Raw genomic sequence first — 20,996 nt, forward strand, 5'->3', positions numbered from 1 at the left:
TTGCAAATCTTTCCAGTCACAGGCAGCAGAGAACTGGAACGAAAGGCGGCCAAATAAGGTGTTGGCTTTAGGGATGATCAGTGAGATACACCTCCTGGAGCGCGTGCTACGGATGGGTGTTGCCATCGTGACCAGTGAACTGAGATAAGGCGGAGCTTTACCTAGCATGGACTTGTAGATGACCTGGAGCCAGTGGGTCTGGCGACGAATATGTAGCAAGGGCCAGCCGACTAGACCATACAAGTCGCAGTGGTGGGTGGTATAAGGTGCTTTAGTGACAAAACGGATGGCACTGTGATAAACTGCATCCAGTTTGCTGAGTAGAGTGTTGGAAGCAATTTTGTAGATGACATCGCCGAAGTCGAGGATCGGTAGGATAGTCAGTTTTACTAGGGTAAGTTTGGCGGCGTGAGTGAAGGAGGCTTTGTTGCGGAATAGAAAGCCGACTCTTGATTTGATTTTCGATTGGAGATGTTTGATATGAGTCTGGAAGGAGAGTTTACAGTCTAGCCAGACACCTAGGTACTTATAGATGTCCACATATTCAAGGTCGGAACCATCCAGGGTGGTGATGCTGGTCAGGCGTGCGTGTGCAGGCAGCGAACGGTTGAAAAGCATACATTTGGTTTTACTAGCGTTTAAGAGCAGTTGGAGGCCACGGAAGGAGTGTTGTATGGCATTGAAGCTCTTTTGGAGGTTAGATAGCACAGTGTCCAAGGACGGGCCGGAAGTATATAGAATGGTGTCGTCTGCGTAGAGGTGGATCAGGGAATCGCCCGCAGCAAGAGCAACATCATTGATATATACAGAGAAAAGAGTCGGCCCGAGGATTGAACCCTGTGGCACCCCCATAGAGACTGCCAGAGGACCGGACAGCATGCCCTCCGATTTGAAACACTGAACTCTGTCTGCAAAGTAATTGGTGAACCAGGCAAGGCAGTCATCCGAAAAACCGAGGCTACTGAGTCTGTCGATAAGAATATGGTGATTGACAGAGTCGAAAGCCTTGGCAAGGTCGATGAAGACAGCTGCACAGTACTGTCTTTTATCGATGGCGGTAATGATATCGTTTAGTACCTTGAGCGTGGCTGAGGTGCACCCGTGGCCAGCTCGGAAACCAGATTGCACAGCGGAGAAGGTACGGTGGGATTCGAGATGGTCAGTGACCTGTTTGTTGACTTGGCTTTCGAAGACCTTAGATAGGCAGGGCAGGATGGATATAGGTCTGTAACAGTTTGGGTCTAGAGTGTCTCCCCCTTTGAAGAGGGGGATGACCGCGGCAGCTTTCCAATCTATGGGAATCTCAAACGATATAAAAGAGGGATTGAACAGGCTAGTTATTGGGGTTGCAACATTTTTGGCAGATCATTTTAGAAAGAGAGGGTCCAGATTGTCTGATTTGTATGGGTCCAGATTATGCAGCTCTTTCAGAACATTCAGAACATCAGCTGCCGGGCAGTTGACCGGGGTAGGGGTAGTCAGGTGGAAAGCATGGCCAGCCGTAGAGAAATGCGTATTGAAATTGAAATTCTCAATTATAGTGGATTTATCGAAGGTAACAGTGTTTCCTAGCCTCAGAGCAGTGGGCAGCTGGGAGGAGGTGCTCTTCTTCTCCATGGACTTTACAGTGTCCCAGAACTTTTTTGAGTTAGTACTACAAGATGCAAATTTCTGTTTGAAAAAGCTAGCCTTAGCTTTTCTAACTGCCTGTGTATATTTGTTCCTAACTTCCCTAAAAAGTTGCATATCACGGGGGCTATTCGATGCTAATGCAGAACGCCACAGGATGTTTTTGTGCTGGTCAAGGGCAGACAGGTCTGGAGTGAACCAAGGACTATATCTATTCCTAGTTCACATTTTTTTGAGTGGGGCATGCTTATTTAAGATGGTGAGGAAGGCACTTTTAAATAATAGCCAGGCATCATCTACTGACAGGATGAGGTCAATGTCATTCCAGGATACCCCGGCCAGGTCGATTAGAACATTAGAACATTAGAAAAACATTGGAAACATTAGAAAAAAGTTGCATTTGCAAAGTATTTCAAGAAACTGTAAAACATATAGGCATACCAAGTTTTTTATATTCCACAAGTATTATCAGATTAACTGTTTTGTACAGATCATTTTCAGACTGATAAACAATGCAATACCTTTTGTTTTCACAAAATCACAAAAGTAGTGCACTGGTCCTTTGTTAGTCCTGTATTTGTGGACCGATCTATGGGAATCTCAAACGATATAAAAGAGGTGTCTCAGCGCCGTCACACCCTTTAGTATCCCAATTCATGAAAGGTGCCAGCAGGCTACTGCCCCCCAGGGCTCCTTCAGTACTGTCATGGGAGTTAGATGTTGTCCTACGATCATTTATGAGCCCACCATTTGAGCCCCTGTCTTCAATTGAGCTGTGTGAGCTCTCAGTCAAGACTGCCTTTCTATTGGCTATTGCTTCACCCAAGTGTGTTGGAGAATCACATGCGCTTTCTCAACCTGTTCTCAGAGCATTTCGTACGATTCTCTATGAAAAACCGAGACACTCCATTTAGTATGATGTGATTTTTAATACATTGTAAGGCTGCATGATGCGACTCTAATGATGATTTGAAAAAAGGAACTTGAAAGGCATGAACTCTGCTTTGTTTTTTGTGCCAGGCGTACACACTTCATCAGTCTCTCATTCACAATTTGACAAGCACTTGATAATGCCTCGAATTTCCCGGCAGCATCATTTTGTGTGTGGCCGTAATGCCCCCTAAAGGAAATCCATGCCTTTTGTGGCCAGTGGCCGTTGTGCCCTTGGGCTAAATATAATAATTAGAATTCCCTTCTCCCTGATTGCTGCAAAGCACTTGTTACTCTCATGGCTCTCCATCATCGGGATTGGGTCTTTCTCACAGGCTACAAGTGAAGACAGACACATTGGGGACACAACTGCGTGCATCCTTATCCAATTCCAAGGTGCACATTGAAGATATTGGAACCTACTATCACCCATAGTACAGAAGTTGACCTATTCTATTCTGTGTGAGAAATAAATATTTAAAACATGGTCTGGGACAAATTAATACAACCACTAGCATCAAAAACACTTTTTTAAAGCAATGAGGCTGACACACCAGATCAGAACGATTAGCTTAACATTTTGATAAACTATTAGACTATTTCTTCACATGATAAATGCAGCAATGCGCACACTGCAGCAGTAAGCACAAATGTTCCATTAGCGGGAAAACACCATTATCAAAAGTGACCGCAAATGCGACAATGCTTTTATTATAAAGGTGCATTTTTATGGTGAAAATGATCTTCCCCAAACTTGAAACTCACACGCTGCTTAAGCAGATTAATGAGCTTCATTTTAAGACGTTATTTGGCCACTTTAGTTGTGATACAAACCTTATCAAAACATATAGGCCTATGGGCTAGGCTACATGAGGTGTATTTATATTTAATGCTGTAATTATGTTGGTAACTAATTTATAATACCCCTTAGCCTTGGTATATTGACCATATACCACACCCCCTTGGCAGTGATGCCAATTTAGCAATTTTGTTGCTAGATTTAGCAACTTTTCAGACTACCCTGGCAACTTTGTTTCCAAACAACACCTAGCAACAAATTTAGCTACTTTTAAAAATGTATTTGGAACTTTTAGTAACTTTTGTGACTCAAATGCTAAAATGCACGCATTTTCCCTCTAAATGACACAAATACTATTTTCTCTGTCACACACTCAGTCACAACACACGTGTCTGGCTGCAAAAGTGCATTGTGAGTGACGTCAGCAGCAGGCCAGTAGCAATTTCAGCAAATTGCAAATGATTGTTGGCTGACTGCCGGGTTCGACGAGCCAAACCCAATGAATACTGTTGGTCACGAATGTTTGATCTTGAACAGAACTTACAACATCAATCAACAAGTCTCAATCAAAATTGTACAGCCAGAAATACAGAAAAGAGTGGGATAGGAGTCTGTACCAGAACAACGCAGTTTTACGTTATCACGCAATGACATCACAACGTAATTTAGCAACTTTTAGCAACAAATCATCCTGCCTCTAGCAACATACCCTGAAAATTTGTTGGCAACACTGCCCCTCGGGCCTTGTTGCTTAAGTATATCGGAAGCCTTTTACAATGACAGGTCACGCGGGTACAGTAAGGGTGTGGCATGAAAAGTCTTTGATATTAAGCTTTCAATCACATCGCCTGAAAGTGAAGTCGTTTGGCGACCCGTTACTCTACTAAGAGGACCGAGGTTCTAGTTAGAGTGCCACAAAACTTAAATGCAGTAACCCAAAATGATACAATTTATGTACATTAATGCAGGAGAGCTGCGCGTGTTGGTCAATCGAGTTCAAGCGAAGATTTTTTTCACTTTGGAAACATCATCCACGATAAAGTAATTGTAAATACAGGGCTCGGAGAGTAACACAGATCAATAGTCAAACTGTATATACATTTTTAGCCTTCCCTGGTGGTCTAGTGGTTAGGATTCGGCGCTCTCACCGCCGCGGCCCGGGTTCGATTCCCGGTCAGGGAACAATATGTTTTCTTCATTCTCAGTAATTTTCGGACCGACCACGTATAAAAATGTACATGTTTACCTTCTGAAAAGGTTTCGTTTTTGAAAGGGAAGTGTAGGAATGTATTGAACTGTAATGATGACAAATGATGGGTACAAAAATAAATATAAACTAATAATATCGAAACAAGAAAAGAGTACCAAAAAAATACTACAGTTGTTAAAGTTACGTGTGCGACTTCTTAGGTTTATTAACACAATTATTTACGCTATTGCTGCGGAGCAGAGTGGCGCAGCGGAAGCGTGCTGGGCCCATAACCCAGAGGTCGATGGATCGAAACCATCCTCTGCTAACCTTTTTCACCATCATGGATTGTGGTGTATTTATACATTATGTATTGCCTATGTTATGTTAATTCTATTTTTAAGGGAAGCGATAGAAAAATGAACCTAGCTACCTGACTTGCTCTATCCACCTCGCTCTGGCCAAACGCCACGTCCACTAGCGTTCCTTTTCCACGATGAATGTATGGAGTATGAAGCGATAGCTAATGTAGCGTAATTAAAACAAAAGTACACACCCGTAAGTGCTAAAAATATGATTTCTTTCGTTTCAAAGGTTTAAAGAAAAAACAGCGCCCAACGTGGGGCTCGAACCCACGACCCTGAGATTAAGAGTCTCATGCTCTACCGACTGAGCTAGCCGGGCCTATCAGTAGGCTCTATTTGCAGATGATTTTGAAAGCAGGGCGGGAAAGTCTGAGAATAAAATGTTGCCACATTGCGGTTGCATTTAGTATTACATAGTGACTTGGCCCCAATAACGAAAGCTGATTTTCAAACGAACCTGCTGGTCTCACAAAAAAAACAGAATAGTTCATAATCGATGCGAATTTAGTACTACCTTATTGTGTTAAGAAAATATGTTTATTTTGATGTCACTGTCTGTGGCCACATTACTTGCTATTGCATGACGGACACAGATTGGCAATTATTAAGGACGTCAAATCTTGCTAATTAAAAAAAGTTTACCTAATAATATACAAAAATACATGTCTTGGAACACATTTGTTCATATAATATGCACATGATATTCGGTATTAATTCCACATTTCAGTTTCAAATAAAGATACTTTATCTAATAATCGCCTAACATAGTGTGTCAGCCCCTTACTTTAACTACTGTAACAACGATCTGGAGCTGAACAGAGGAAAAAAGTGTCACCTGTAAAGACAACTTTCTGCTAATCCCTTCTACATTTCCTTTATATTGTAGTGTTTGTTTTGGAGGTTTGGGGGGTTGTCGGTCTCACATCATTACGATTAGAATGAATTCCCGTTGATGTCTGTGTCAGCAATATTCTATCGTAGATTTTAGAACCATGTCCGTCCAGTCTACTGATTCTAATTCTATGCCTCACACCCCTTCTCCCCCATCTCCACAGACTGACTGCTGGTGTGTCTTGAGGTTGCATATCCAGGCGAAGCGCTTCCCACAGTGGCTACAGGCAAAGGGTTTCTCCCCCGTATGGACCCTCTGGTGCTTCTTCAGGTTGCCAGCCTCTGAGAACATCTTCCCACAGGTGGCACACCTGAACGGCTTCTCCCCTGTGTGTACCCTCTGGTGAGCCTCCAGGTTGGACTGACCGGTGAAGGCCTTACCGCAGGCTCGGCACACGTAGCTCTTTCTCCTCCCGGCCGCATCGCAGTGCTGCTGGGCCAGCTGGGCTGCCTGCTGCCCAGCCAGGGTCACCTCGATGTTGGCAAAGCCTTTGGCCGTGGGCCCTCTTCCTGGTGGTAGACCTACCAGGGAGTGAAGGGATTGGGAAGACATACCGGTACTAGTAGTGTTGGTGGTGGAGGTAGTTGGGTTTTCTAGGTGAGTCTGTTGTAGCTGCTGTGCTCTGAGGCGTCGTTGAAGCTGCCGCTGATGTGCTTGTTGAGATGCTCTCAAAATGGCTGCCCTGCTCCATGTGGGATGCCCCTGGATGCCCCCACCCACACCCAGAGTGGCTGTTTGTACTCCCTGATGCCCAGAGAAAGGCACACCCTCCCCTGTGGGCCTCGCTGAGAGGAGCTGGGGCTTAGGCTCTGGGTCGACTATGAGGCAGTCTGGGTCAGTGTCCGTAGTGTCGTCGGTGTAGGAGCACGAGGGCCCACCGGAGGGCGATGTTGATGCCGATGTGTCTGGGGCCCAGCGCGTGAAGAAGGTCTCCAGCTCAAACAGTGAGTACTCAGAGCTTAGCGTGTTGGCTGCTCTCTGCTTGCTGAGCTGCTGTGTGGTCTGGGTTGGAGTTGTGTTGTCTGGTGCTCCCTTGGGTATATTGGCTTTATTACCTAGGCTCGCTGTGGGACTGGTGGTTCCAATACCTTTTTGTGAGGAGGACTCCCCAGTACCTGGAGAAAGATCATAGAAAAGGTGCATGTTTATTGTAAATACTAGTTGAGACGCTCATTCTGAGTTAAAAGACATGGTAAATGATGATAAGCTAGAGAGGGCTTTTACATGTACACTTTGGTAATGGTTTCCCAAACTCAGTCCTGGGGTCCCCCCTGGGTGCATGTTTTGGCAAAAACCAACACGGGCACCCAGGGGGGACCCCAGGACCCGAGTTTGGAAAACCCTGATTTAGCAGACACTCTTATCCAAGGCAACTTACAGTTAGTGCATTCAACTTAAAGGGGGGCTGAACTGGCCTCGTTTCCCTCATTAAGAAAATAGCTTTTAGTAAACTGTTATAAGTGAGTAGCTCAGTGACACTGTCTGGTGGGCGCCGACACGGTTGTCATGCATTCCTGGTTTATTTTCATTCTCCACTTACACTCTGCTGTCAGGTCAGGTCCTCCTGTTGCTGTGATACTTCCCAGGTTCTGTCCCAGTCTTAGTGTTGATGGAGTTGATTCAGGAGCTGCAGGCTAGGAAGAGGAGAGGAGAAAGAGCCTATGAGATAAACTAAACACTAGATAGATAGCGATCAGCAAAACGCATCACTGCCTGCCCTCCAGGACACCTACAGCACAGGGTGTCACAGAAAAGCCAAGAAGATCATCAAGGACCTCAGCCACCCGAGCCACGCCCTGTTCATCCCTCTACCATCTAGAAGATCATCAAGGACCTCAGCCACCCAAGCCACGCCCTGTTCATCCCTCTACCATCTAGAAGATCATCAAGGACCTCAGCCACCCGAGCCACGCCCTGTTCATCCCTCTACCATCTAGAAGGCGGAGACAGTACAGGTGCATCAAAGCTGGGACTGAGAGACTGAAAACCAGCTTCTATCTCCAGGCCATCAGACTGTTAAACTGTCACCACTAACCGGCCTTCGCCCAGTACCCTGCCCTGAACCTTAGTGACTGTTACTAGCTGGCTACCTCCCGGTACTAGAACCCTGCACCTTGGAGACTGCTGCCCTATGTACATAGTCATTGAACACTGGTCACTTTAATAATGTTTACATACTGTTTTACCTACTTCATATGTCTATACACACCATCATATACATACATATTTATATTCTGGACTGTGATATTGCTCGTTCTAATATTTGTATATTTCTTAATCCCTTTCTTTTTCTTTTGGGGAATTTTACATTCACGTTTTTCTTTGTATTTTGTTAGGTATTACTGTACTGTTGGAGCTAGAAACATAAGCATTCCGCTACATCCGCGATAACATCTGCTAAATATTTGTACGCGACAAATGAAATTCGATTTAATTTAGAGGTGTTATATATGTTTGTTTAGAGGTGTAATATTCTGTTGCACCCCCTTTTGCCCTCAGAACAGCCTCAATTCGTCAGGGCATGGATTTACAAGGTGTGGAAAGCATTCCACAAGGATGCTGGCCCATGTTGACTCCAATGCTTCCCACAGTTGTGTCAAGTTGGTTGGTAGTGGATCTCTACTCTGAATAGCTTGTTCCATCTCATCCCACAGATCCTCACTTGGATTGAGAACTGGTGACTGGGCAGGCCACTGCAGTAAACTGAATTCACTGTCATGTTTGTGGAACCATTCCTGGACAATCCTAGTCTTGTGGCAATTTGCAGATTGATACATTGTTGCCATGAACGGGATGTGCCCGATTGTTTACTCAGTGTACTGTAAATCAAAATGATATTTAGGAAAGTCTAATTCACAGTTTTGAGTTCCGTAGCAATAAATAATAATTCATTAAAGTGAGTAAATTTGTTAAAGACATGTTCCGGTACTGGCGGGTATATAGTAATTATTTTTTAACCCTTCCGCTTTGGGCTGGATGTGTCAATGTGTAGTTCATACACGCATAATCTATGAGCAGAATTACGGGTTTACCTCAATTATCCACAAAATCCTTACTTTTCTGGAAGCTGTGTGGCGCCATTATCCCTACATTTACCCCCACGCGGGCCAGCCCCCTAGCAATTTGAATTTCAACCAATAAGCTTCAGCCCCTTGCCATTTGAGTGACAGCTAGCAAGACACTCTCAGAGTAAAGCGAGAAAGAGCAATGACGTGGTGCACACATCTGCACATTTGTGATGTAGAACGCAATTGTCCGGGACCACTTTTGGCTCGTGGATGCTACTTTCAGAACTACTGGCTAAAAAGTATACAAAAGAACCAGAGAATCTCTTTTTAAGTGATCATTATTTTGACTTCCATTTCAGGCAAATATTGTGGATGTGATGAATGCTCTTTAAGATATTGATATTGTGTCACAGTTGAGGAAATTGAATGTCCTGTGATGGAGTAATGTAATGTCAATAACCACATTAATTCATTCATCGTTTTTGCAAAAAAACATTTTAATCTTCTTTTAACATTACAAGAGAAGGACATCGATCAAAGTTTCACAGAATTGTGACACAATAGACTTATCCCTTATAAGCGTAGAGCATTTTGGACCCAAAATTTAAAAAATCATCCAACAAGATATTTACACGTTTACTGCTAACAAATACTGTTACTTCAACCCATTTACTGGTTTATGGAGTATGTTGAACCCATATACCTTGGTGTTACAAGGGGAATCAAACATGCACTATTCTCACCACATATTATCATTTTCATACAGCTTTATGAGTAGAAAACAAATAAATATGCTTATTACTATCACCAGCTTTAGGACTCCCGGAACAAAATCTAATTACTAAAAGGACTGTCTTGATCAGATAAGAAAAGACAAAGACAAAATTACCCAGACTACACTAATCTCGGACACTCAGATTTAAAATATTGCTTGTGCGTCTGTCCACGAGAGATTTCACTAACAAACCTTCCCTAAACCCCTTTACTAATATCAACATAGTGTCTATATTAATGACCAAGAGTTATTCCTGATCATGTGACCTGAGCAGAGGAAAAATTCTGGGTCCTATTTTTATCCTATAACTATCAGTTGTTTCTGGTCAGGTCAAGTGATTAGGGACAACTCCTGGCCCTAGTTCAATTCTATAACCATCTGAGTTTTCAGGAGAAAAAAACCTGGCCCTTCTCATATTGAAATAGATGGTTGATATAATACCCTGGTCCAATCTAGTAGTACTACTGCTGAGGATGATGTCGTAGTACTACTGCTGAGGATGATGTCGTAGTACTACTGCTGAGGATGATGTCGTAGTACTACTGCTGAGGATGAGGTCGTAGTACTACTGCTGAGGATGAGGTCGTAGTACTACTGCTGAGGATGGGGTCGTAGTACTACTGCTGAGGATGGGGTCGTAGTACTACTGCTGAGGATGGGGTTGTAGTACTACTGCTGAGGATGATGTCGTTTCTGGTGTTTCTTTAGATTGCTAGGGTCGGCAAAGCGTTCCCCACAGAGCGGGCAGGCGTACGGCCTCTCCCCCGTGTGAACGTTCTTGTGGATCTTAAGGTTCCAGTACTGAGAGAAGTGCTTCCCGCACACCGTGCACCCAAACGGCCGCTCGCCCGTGTGGGTTCTAAGGTGCGGTTCTAGATTCGCCGGGGAGGAGAACCCTTTACCGCAGAACTTGCAGAGGTATGCTTTCTTCCTTACCACTTTCTTCCTCCCGCATTTGTACGTCTCCTGACCCCCCTGTGCCTCATCCGACCCCCCCATTCCAACATCATAACCAGCCATCTCTGACCCCTCTCTAGAACCCATAGAACCTGAGAAGCTTCCGGAGCCTTCTACAGTGAAACCCCTGTGCTGACCCATCTCAGAGCCAGCAGGCCCCATCCTCCCTCCCATGATCAGCATGCCTGGGCCTGCTGGGTAGGACAGGTTGAGGGAGGATGGCCCTGGGACGCTAACGTCACCACTACCACCACTGCCCCCATTGGTCCACAGAGGAAGGGGGTGGCTCTCGTACGACACACGGCCATAGCTGACCTCCGTGGTGTGGTGCCTGGTCGGCCCGGGGTGGTGGTGGGTGTGGTCTGGGGGTGAGGTGTGGTGGGTGGCCTCCAGGGGTAATGCTCCTCCTCTGTAGTCGTCTCTGCTGGACTCCTCCGGCCCTTGAGAAGAGAACACAGCGTCACAATCACACCACTGGCTGTTGTTGAAATCAATGGGAGAACTAAACTTGTGGAATGTCAATGCCATTAGAACATGTTTTCAAAGCTTTATGCTCTGGAACAGGCAGGGATGGATGCAACAGTGTAGTCTTCACATGGGATCTAACTAGCCTTGTGTCATAGGTCTAAACCCTTGATTATCAAGCCCTGCTGTTAGCGCCACTACCCACTTTAACCACACACACAGCCCTCCACCCCTGTAGTCTCCACTCACCCTCCTGGATGCTGAGTCCTCCACCCCGTGGGTCCAGATCCTCCACCTTGATCAGCAGGATGTCAGGGTCTCTGTCCTCCACCGCTGCAGACTGGAAACACAGGGACGGACCAGGAATTAGGCATCACAATTACTATTATGCAATGAATCGTATTCATTTCTAAATCACACACTAGAACTGTGTGACTGGAATAAATCTATGGACCAACGGATTACAAATTGTGTACATCTTACATGCATGCAACAAGTATCTTATGTAGCTACAGAGGTTTACTGATATGTTATATGCATCTTGTTGCATCATTTGACTGATGAATGGATGTCTGTTACTCAGAACCTCTTAATACAGGACATCTCCAATGAAATATAGTGGTTTATAGTGACCTTATGGTTTGAGTGATAACATTATTTAACAAAGATTACGTGACCTAGAATTTACTGGAAGATTAACAAAACGTGTGTCTTGCTCAATAATGACTAATCAAATATGAGCTATTTATGAGTGTTCTTGCACGTGGTGGGAGATATGTGTGTGTGACAGACTTGTAAGCAGCCCCAGAAGAGCTTTTCTTATTGGATAATTGTTGGAATCACTTCAGCTTTCCTTTTTCTTGCCTATTCATTTCAATAATGACAGAAACCTCAGTGTAAGGAATGTATTTTATTCATAATAGTTCCATATGTAGAAAAAAAAAAAAAACATAGACGAGGCATTGTAATAGATGATTATTATTTAGGGGAAAGATTGTTATAGTAAATAAACTGCCACTCATTCATAAACTGGCATTAAATAACTTGTTAAAAAGTGAATCTGTCCAATGTCAAATAGCCCCTTAACATTAGATATACATAACCATTTTAAATATGTACACAAAGAACCAGCATCATCCTCTCCAGATTTACATTTTATGGTTGACATTTACCATGAATACCTTAAATCGGTAGCTTATTTTGGACCAAATTCACCCTTCCTTAGTCCACTGATATGAAATGTCTTATGTACATAATCAAAACCACCTATCATACGCCAAAAAAATTCCACGTGTGCCCATCTATCGGGGCACCTGTGAGTTGTGATTCATGATGACTGACCCTAGATCATTGTTCATTTTGTCTGCCAAATGGTAGGTCACCCCTGATTCATTTTTAAGCATAAGGTTGAGACCTCCTGGCTAGAAACAGTCTGGTTTCTAAAACACAGTGGAAACTTGATTAGCTTAATGAGTAAGGAAAACTAAAAAATATATATATTTTACCTTTTTTTAACTAGGCAAGTCAGTTAAGAACAAATTCTTATTTTCAATGACGGCCTAGGAACAGTGGGTTAACTGCAGAACAACAGATTTGTACCTTGTCAGCTCAGGGGTTTGAACTTGCAACCTTCCGGTTACTAGTCCAACACTCTAACCACTAGGCTACCCTGCAACCCCTGCTCTATGTGATGAGTTTACTGCTTAATAAGTAAGTTAGGGTCCCGACCCTGCTCTAGGTGATGCTAATTTGTATTCATTAGGATCTCCACTAGCTGCTGCCCAGGGAGGGCAAAACAGGATTAAAACAATTAAAAATCACAAAATATTTAAAAAAACAATACATCACACAACACATTATTACACCACTACACATCCACAATATTACAATGCATATGTGAGTAGAGTGTGTTAGCATATTAGAGTGTGTTAACGTGTTAGCATATGTGCTTGTGTCTTCACAGTCCACACTGTGCCAGAAGGTGTTGTTTTATCTGATACAGAAAAAATAAAATATTTAACTGCTCGCTTGAGTAACTTTGATGTGGAAGAGAGTTCCATGTAGTCAGCTGTCTGAACGGACAGTTTGGTGCTTTCAACATGTCAATACCGCTCATAAAAGACAAGTAGGGATGCAGTCAATCTCTCCTCTGCATTGAGCCAGGAGAGATTGACATGCATGTTATTGATATTAGCGCTCAGCGTACATTTAAGGGCCAGCCGTACTGCTCGGTTCTAGGTCAACTGTAATTTGCCTATGTTCTTCTTTGTGGCACGTGACCATATGAGTGGGCAGTAGTGCAGGTGGGATAAAACTAGGGCTTGTGTCCGGGGGATATACGTCTGGATGGTTCCTCTCGTGGTGGGTCTTGAGGTTCCGTATCCAGGCGAATCCTTTCCCACAGAGCTCACAGTGGAAGGGTTTCTCCCCTGTATGGACCCTCTGGTGCTTCTTTAGGTTGCCAGCCTCGGAGAACATCTTCCCACAGGTGTTGCATCTGAACGGCCTCTCCCCTGTGTGGGTCCTCAGGTGGATCTCCACTTTCTTGGGCCGGTTGAACGCCTTGCCGCAGAAGTTGCAGATGAACAGTTTCTCCCTGGCACTGGTCCTGTGGGGGACCTTGCCATCCCTCGTCAGGGGGAAACCAGTGTTGCCGCCGCCAGTGTTTCTGCCCCCGCCGCCGTGTGTCCACCCGTTCGCGTCAGAAGTCGACGGCATCGTAATGTCACTGGAGTGAGATTGTGATGGGGCGGACATGTTGCCATGGTTACCCTGGAACCTGCCTCCTCCCCCAAACATTGCAGACATTCCACTGTCGCGACCCCACTTCTCCAGAGGCGCCTTTCCATCCTCCTCCTCCGAGTCGACGTTCAGAACCTCCTCTCGGCTCCCCGGGAGATGGCGGTGGACGGTGACCGAAGCAGGAAGTGCACGGCGGTGCCCGGACTGAAAAGACGCAGCAGCCTCGGCGACTGTGCTGTACGAACAAGATGGCTGCCCAGCCCCAGCCACCTCTGCCTGGTTACGCTCATTAAAGAACGAGCCCAGCTGCCCCAGACCGTCCCCTCTGTCGTCATCACCACTGTACATTTCAAACGCAGCAGGGTGGGGTTGGTGCAGCGGTCCTGCGTGTTGGGGTTCACTGTCAGACTTAAGGAGAGGTGCCGAGCCACTGACCTCCACACGGTGCCTGTTCCTGGGGCCCTGCTGCTGCTCGGGGTGCTGAGGCTGGATGAGCTGCTCTGGGCCATGGGCTGAAGTGGGTGGATGGGATGTGGAGTCCCCAGGGCCAGTTCTATCGCTGCCTCCACGAGGTCCACACTCCACCACTCCTGGAGGAGAGAGGAAGGTTAATGAGAGCAAGTTAATGGTTAACTCAAGTCAAAGGTATGGCCAGGTTGAGTAGTGTGAGAATGGAGTGTTGATGTTGAGCAAATGCATGGGGTGAGTAATTGCAATATCTGCAACACAGCAACCAAAGTTGAGACGGACTAACACACTCACCGTCCTCTCCAATCAGTGGTACGTCGTCTGCCTCCGCATCTCCAAGGGGATCCTCCATCCTCTCCTCTTTGACCAGCAGAGACTCAGGCTCCACAAGCTGCAGATCTGGCGACTGGAAGATCGAAAAGTCGGGAATTAACCGCATAAATATACACCACAACATGGTTGATAATGACCTACTGGTGACTGATGCTGCCAAGTGCTCAAAATGGTTCAAATGGGTCATTGTGTACTGTAGGACTATGCTATAATGGAATATAACAGTGAGCAACCAAGTATATTTGTTTTCTTGAAGTGTGTAAGACCTTGACAACCAGTATTACAGTATTGGTTTCTTGAACTTACCTTGTCTCGGATGGGGTTGGGATGCATCTGAGGACTGTTGTGATCATTACTGGCTCCAGGGCCTCCTGACCACATCCCCATGTGATCTAGTTGTATGTCGTAGACACCACCTACGATTAAAAAAATTAAACTTACTTGTAAAAGAAATTGCAGGTTGACTCGAGCCCACATTGGCCTAGATGAGCTTTGTCATATTTGAATGACCAAAACAAAGGTGGGTCCCAATGACTGTATACAGTGAGTGTGCAAAACATTAGGAACATGCTCTTTCCATGAGGCTGACCAGGTGAAAGCTATGATCCCTTATTGATGTCACCTGTTAAACCCACTTCAATCTGTGTAGATGAAGGTGAGGAGACAGGTTAAAGGAGGATTTTTTTGTAAGCCTTCAGACAATTGAGACATGGATTGTGCCATTCAGAGGATGAATGGGCAAGACAAAATATTGAAGTGCCTTTGAACGGGGTATGGTAGTAGGTGCCAGGCGCAACGGTTTGAGTGTGTCAAGAACTGCAACGCTGCTGGGTTTTTCACACTCAGTTTCCTGTGTGTATCAAGAATGGTCTACCACCAAAAGGATATCCAGCCAACGGCATGCCAGTGGTCAAAAACGGGTCATTGATGAAAGAGGACAAAGGAGGTTGACACGAATTGTGCAGAGAAACAGACAGTTCACTACAACATTGGTGCCCAAAGACCCGTAAAAGAATGTACAACTCGTTGGTCCGTGACACGAATGGGGTATGGCAGCTGACGACCTTACAGTGTTCCACTTCTCTCAGCAAAATAAAATAAACTGTGGTTGCAGTGGGCTAAGGAACAAAAACACTGGAGAATTGGAAAAACATTGCCTGGTTGGATGAATCACGATTCCTGCTGTTTCACACTGAGGAGAGGCCTACGGTATGGAGAAAACCACGAGTACATGCATCCATCATGCCAAGTGTCAACAATACAGGCTGGAGGTGATATGATGGTGTGGGGTGTGTTTTTATGGCACACATTGGGCCCCTTGATAAAAGTGGAGCAACGTTTGTCCCCAGTCCATCTGACCGTGCTGCTGCTCCAGTTTCAACTGTTCTGCCTTATTATTATACGACCATGCTGGTCATTTATGAACATTTGAACATCATGGCCATGTTCTGTTATAATCTTCACCCGGCACAGCCAGAAGAGGACTGGCCACCCCACATAGCCTGGTTCCTCTCTAGGTTTCTTCCTAGGTTTTGGCCTTTCTAGGGAGTTTTTCCTAGCCACCGTGCTTCTACACCTGCATTGCTTGCTGTTTGGGGTTTTAGGCTGGGTTTCTGTACAGCACTTTGAGATATCAGCTGATGTACGAAGGGCTATATAAATAAATTTTGATTTGATTTTGATTTGATTTGAAGCCACAGGATATCTGAACATCGTCGCCAATCAGGTGCATCCCTTCATGGCAGCAGTGTATCCATCTGTGAATAGATTTTTTTCCAGCAGGATAATGCCCCATGCCACAAGGCTAGGATTGTCCAGGAATGGTTCCACGAACATGACAGCGAATTCAGCTTACTGCAGGAAGGTGTTCCTGTTTTGTACACTCAGTGAAGGTGGCCCCAATGACTGTACATGTGGCCCCAATGGGGGAAAAAACAGTCAATATTACACAAGTTGATGGTTTTCCAGTATGGCTGGGCGTAAAACGTAAAAATGTTGAATAACCTCTATAACGCTATTTTAATGTTTGATTTGTTACATTAAATTATTCCGTAATGACAAAAGAAATATGGCAATCAGCAGTTTCCTAACTGCCGATAAAAATGTATAACAGCTGAAAACTGCTAGCTAACTAACTTTCTAGCACAAGTCAACAACTACGGGTGGTCAAGGGTTTTGTTTAGAAAGGATACAGCTTGTCAACAGCAGGTTAGGAGAATTAGGTTAAGGTTAGGAAAACAGTTAGGGCAGGGGTCTCCAACTTTTTTAAACATGAGCTACTTTTTTTTTTTTATAGGTTTCTTATTGGCACAGTCTTCACTTCTTTACCCTGCAACCCCAGATCCTTGGTGTACAAGAGATGTGTTCTGTTAATATACCTTGTAAAATAATGGTTATTATAAACTGGGCGGTTCGAGCCCTGAATGCTGATTGACTGAAAGCTGCGGTATATCAGACCGTATTCCACGGGTATGACAAAATATTTATTTTTATTCTTCTAATTACATTGGTTACCAGTTTATAATACCAATAAGGCACCTCTGGGGTTTGTGGTATTTGACCAATTGGCCACGGGTAAGGCCTGTATCCAGGCACTCTGCTTTGTGTCGTGCTTAAGCACAGCCCTTATCTGTGGTATATTGGCCATATGCCACAGACTGTCAGTTGTTTATTTAAGCAATAAGGCCTAAGAAGCCCCATTAAATTGTTTTGTATTTTCCGAGAATTCTGTTATTTTTTTAATTGTTTTGTTTATACTCTCAATATTACAATTATCCATAGAGAAACAACAAAAATGTGTGTTCTGAGTCCATGTCAATGCTTAAATCCCATCAGAAGACCAATTTTTAGGTCTGGAAAAAAAACGAGCACGTTTTGATTTGAGTGCAATACCCTTTTAATTGCACATTTAGACAATGAGGAATGTGTGAGTCTCGCGATGCCTACTGCAGCAGCACGTCATGGCAGAGTTTGCAAAAAACGGCCATCCGATTGATACAAATAACCGTGATATATTTCTGTCAGGTAAGCCTAATTTGCAGTTAACATTAAACGAGAAGGTTTTTTGGGGAAAGTCCGTCTACCCACAAGATGGTTATCATTACTAGCATCACTTACTGGCAACATACAGAGTGATAGACAAAAGCGTGCACCAAACAGGCAGACGGGCAACATTTATGGAAATGAATTGGTAGATAATGTTAGGTTTGGATTTTTATGCCAATAGTGGCTAAACGGGTGAGAATGTCAACGTAGCTTTGATTAGATAGTAGTAGGGAGGAGCTTTATGTTTGGCAGTTTGCGATGGAACATGGGAAAAATGTTTTATGTACTTTCAGAATTGCTTAGCGAGCTACTTATTAGGTGGGATGAGAACTACTACTGGTAGCTTGCAATCTGTCATCTACCTGTTGGAGATCCCTCGGTTAGGTTTAGCTAAATTGCTAAAAAACAAAAATCAACTTTTGACTTCAATAGACCCACGAAAATCGTCCGACAAAATGCCTCGATTTTACGAAATAGAGGCATGCTAAGACAACGTTAGCGTGGAAAATATACAATTATAAATTAGTGCAGGAAATTGATTAAAATCCTGGAAATTAATAAACAACTATGCAAATGGTAACAATTGGTCGAGTACCAGAGTGAGGCTACAAAATAGGATTTTGATTCCCATGTCATGTTCTACAAAAATGACTACTTTACTGTCAGTCGGTCCTATTATTTTTGGATCTAGTTTGATAGAACAGTATAAATCAATCAGAATGGAAAAAGTCCATTAATAACACTTTTTTTATGCACTACCCAGAAAGCATATTTATAACTTGTATTATTCAGAACCGTCATACAGTTAAAAATACAAAATAAATACTATATTGATGATATTTTGGCCATGTCACCCAGACCTATTTTCCAGTGGTGTTTTTTTATTTACTTTATCAGCAGGGTAATCAAAAACTAGTATCAGACATGGTATGATATTAGTCTTCTTACCAGTTGATGAAGACGACCCTCTGAATTTCTCATTGGTGTTGATATGAACTCTGCTGTTGGGACGGCTGTTCATTGCGCTTTCCCGTAGCCTTCGTTCGGCGTAACCACGGGCCATCTTCAGCTCGAGAAGATTCAGCTTTCGCTTCAAACCTTTGTTCTCCCTTTGGCATTGTGACATTTGCAAACTTACAACCGCATAGTCGTCGTCTACCAGTTTGCAGATTTCTGCCACGGCTGCATTGGCCAATACCTCCATAATGGAAGCTAGCTGTGTCTGGAACGCAAGGCGACTCGACATTTTTGGACGACTGGCTCGCGAGCACTAAAAGTCGATAAATACAGTCTCATGCGATGTATATTGGATATATTGAATCACGCTCACTTCAAATATCGCCAACGACGAAGTGTTTAAACGTAAATAGTGGACTAAAACCAATAGTTTGCTAGCTCTGTAGCTCCAGTTTCTTCTTCTGTGCTACCAGCCTTTCGTCAGCAACAATAAAAAGATTTCCGGGTCACGGAAATTTTCAAAATAAAAGTTCCCTACGTAATAGTAGAAAAGTGTAATTAACCTGTTTTTATTCACAATATATGAAACATAATTGTCTAAACATTAATAATGATTCATATTTTTCATATTTATGGACATTTGCATTAAATTTGGGTTTTAAAAGATGTTCCAAGGTAAAATAAATGCCCCCGATACAATACATTGAATGTGAAATACATATTGGTTTATAGAGAGAACTATTCGAGGGGCCGACATAAAAATGGGGTTGGGATTACTCACCAGTGTCTGCAGACTATGGTGTAATTTATATATGCCCAACAACACTTTCTACTCCACCCACTCCATTGGTCGCAATGCAATACACTATAGGCCCATAAATTACATATTGGCTAATAGAGAGAACTATTCTATGTGCCAAAGTAAAAGTGGGGTTGGGATAACTCTCCATGGTCTGCAGAATCTATATATAGTGTTATTTTATGGGGACTGAGGTGTAAATACCCAGCAACACTTTCTACTCCACCCACTCCATTCACTGCAGTGCAATACACTGTAGGCCTATAGGTGAGATTAGAGATTCTTAGGGCTGAGATCCCGTTAACGGGATCGATATGACAACAGCCAGTGAATGTGCAGGGCGCCAGATTCCTCAAACATACAAGTATCTTATACCATTTTAAAGGTAATCTTGTTGTTAATCCCACCACAGTGTCCAATTTCAAATAGGCTTTACAGCGAAGGCACCACAAACAATTATGTTAGGTCAGAGCCAAGTCACAGAAAAACACAGCCACAAAAATCAGAAATAGAGATAGAATTAAGAACTAACCTTTGATGATCTTCATCAGATTACACTCATAGGACTTCATGTTACACAATACATGTATGTTTTGTTCGATAAAGTTCATATTTATATCAAAAAATCTCCGTATACATTTGCGCGTTATGTTCAGTAGTTCCAAAAACATCCGGTGATTTTGCAGAAAGCCACATCAATTTACAGAAATACTCATAATAAATGTTGATGAAAATACAAGTGTTATACATGGAACTTTAGATAAACTTCTCCTTAATGCAACCGCTGTGTCAGATTTCAAAAAAGCTTTACGGAAAAAGCAAACCATGCAATAATCTGAGTACAGCGCTCAAAGACCCAACAAACCAAAAAGATATCCGCCATATTGTGCAGTCAACAGAAGTCAGAAATAACATTATAAATATTCACTTACCTTTGATCTTCATCAAAATGCACTCCCAGGAATCCCAGTTCCACAATAAATGTTTGTTTTGTTCGATAATGTCCATCATTTATGTCCAAATAGCTACTTTTGTTAGCGCGTTTTGTAAAGAAATCCAAAGTCACAAAGTGCGCTCACTAGGAGCAGACGAAATGTCCAAAAGTTCTGTAGCAGTCCGTAGAAACATGTCAAACGATGTATAGAATCAATCTTTAGGATGTTTTTAAAATAAAACTTCAATAATGTTCCAACCGGAGAATTTCTTTGTCTTCAGAAAAGCAATGGAATGGGAGCTACCTCTCACGTGAACGAGTGTCACGAGCCTGTGGCACTCTGCCAGATCACTGACTCATTCCCCTCTCATTCAGCCCCCCTTCACTGTAGAAGCCTCAAACAAGTTTCTAAAGACGGTTGACATCTAGTGGAAGCCTTAGGACGTGCAACATGACCAATATCCCACTGTATCTTCAATAGGGAATGAGTTGAAAATAGACCAACCTCAGATTTCCCACTTCCTGGTTGGATTTTTTTCTCAGGTTTTTGCCTGCCATATGAGTTCTGTTATACTCACAGACATCATTCAAACCTTGAGAGTGTCTATCCAAATATACTAATAATATGCATGTATTAGTTAACTGGGACAAAGTAGCAGGCAGTTTACTCTGGGCACCTTATTCATCCAAGCTACTCAATACTTCTCTC

At 43.5% G+C, this 20,996-nt stretch overlaps 1 protein-coding gene and 2 non-coding genes across 3 annotated transcripts; 1 reads left to right on the plus strand and 2 right to left on the minus strand.

The window, feature by feature from the left end:
• The first annotated feature begins 4,468 nt into the window (after positions 1-4,468).
• trnae-cuc (transfer RNA glutamic acid (anticodon CUC)) lies at positions 4,469-4,540 on the plus strand. The gene has a single exon. It is a non-coding gene; the product is annotated as a tRNA-Glu (tRNA).
• A 618-nt stretch (positions 4,541-5,158) lies between these two features.
• trnak-cuu (transfer RNA lysine (anticodon CUU)) lies at positions 5,159-5,231 on the minus strand. The gene has a single exon. It is a non-coding gene; the product is annotated as a tRNA-Lys (tRNA).
• A 52-nt stretch (positions 5,232-5,283) lies between these two features.
• LOC109894034 (Krueppel-like factor luna) lies at positions 5,284-19,044 on the minus strand. The gene is made up of 8 exons (XM_020487251.2): positions 18,546-19,044; positions 14,859-14,968; positions 14,514-14,625; positions 14,187-14,341; positions 11,259-11,349; positions 10,860-10,984; positions 7,345-7,438; positions 5,284-6,919 (listed from the first exon to the last, which is right to left on the minus strand). The coding sequence occupies exons 1-8, from the start codon at positions 18,841-18,843 to the stop codon at positions 5,940-5,942; spliced, it is 1,965 nt and encodes a 654-aa protein (XP_020342840.1). The 5' UTR covers positions 18,844-19,044; the 3' UTR covers positions 5,284-5,939.
• Between the last annotated feature and the right edge of the window lie 1,952 nt (positions 19,045-20,996).

This window comes from Oncorhynchus kisutch, linkage group LG7, assembly GCF_002021735.2.
Source record: "Oncorhynchus kisutch isolate 150728-3 linkage group LG7, Okis_V2, whole genome shotgun sequence".
In the NCBI taxonomy this organism is placed as follows: domain Eukaryota; kingdom Metazoa; phylum Chordata; class Actinopteri; order Salmoniformes; family Salmonidae; genus Oncorhynchus; species Oncorhynchus kisutch.

Bases quoted from the DNA above. Each gene is read 5' to 3' on its own strand.
- LOC109894034 (XM_020487251.2), bottom strand. From the start codon at position 18,843: ATGTCGAGTCGCCTTGCGTTCCAGACACAGCTAGCTTCCATTATGGAG. The intron at 14,969-18,545 runs GTAAGAAGACTA...TTTTAATCGTAG, and splicing joins AGGGTCGTCTTCATCAACTG to GTGGTGTCTACGACATACAA. The intron at 14,342-14,513 runs GTGAGTGTGTTA...TCTCTCCTCCAG, and splicing joins ACCACTGATTGGAGAGGACG to GAGTGGTGGAGTGTGGACCT.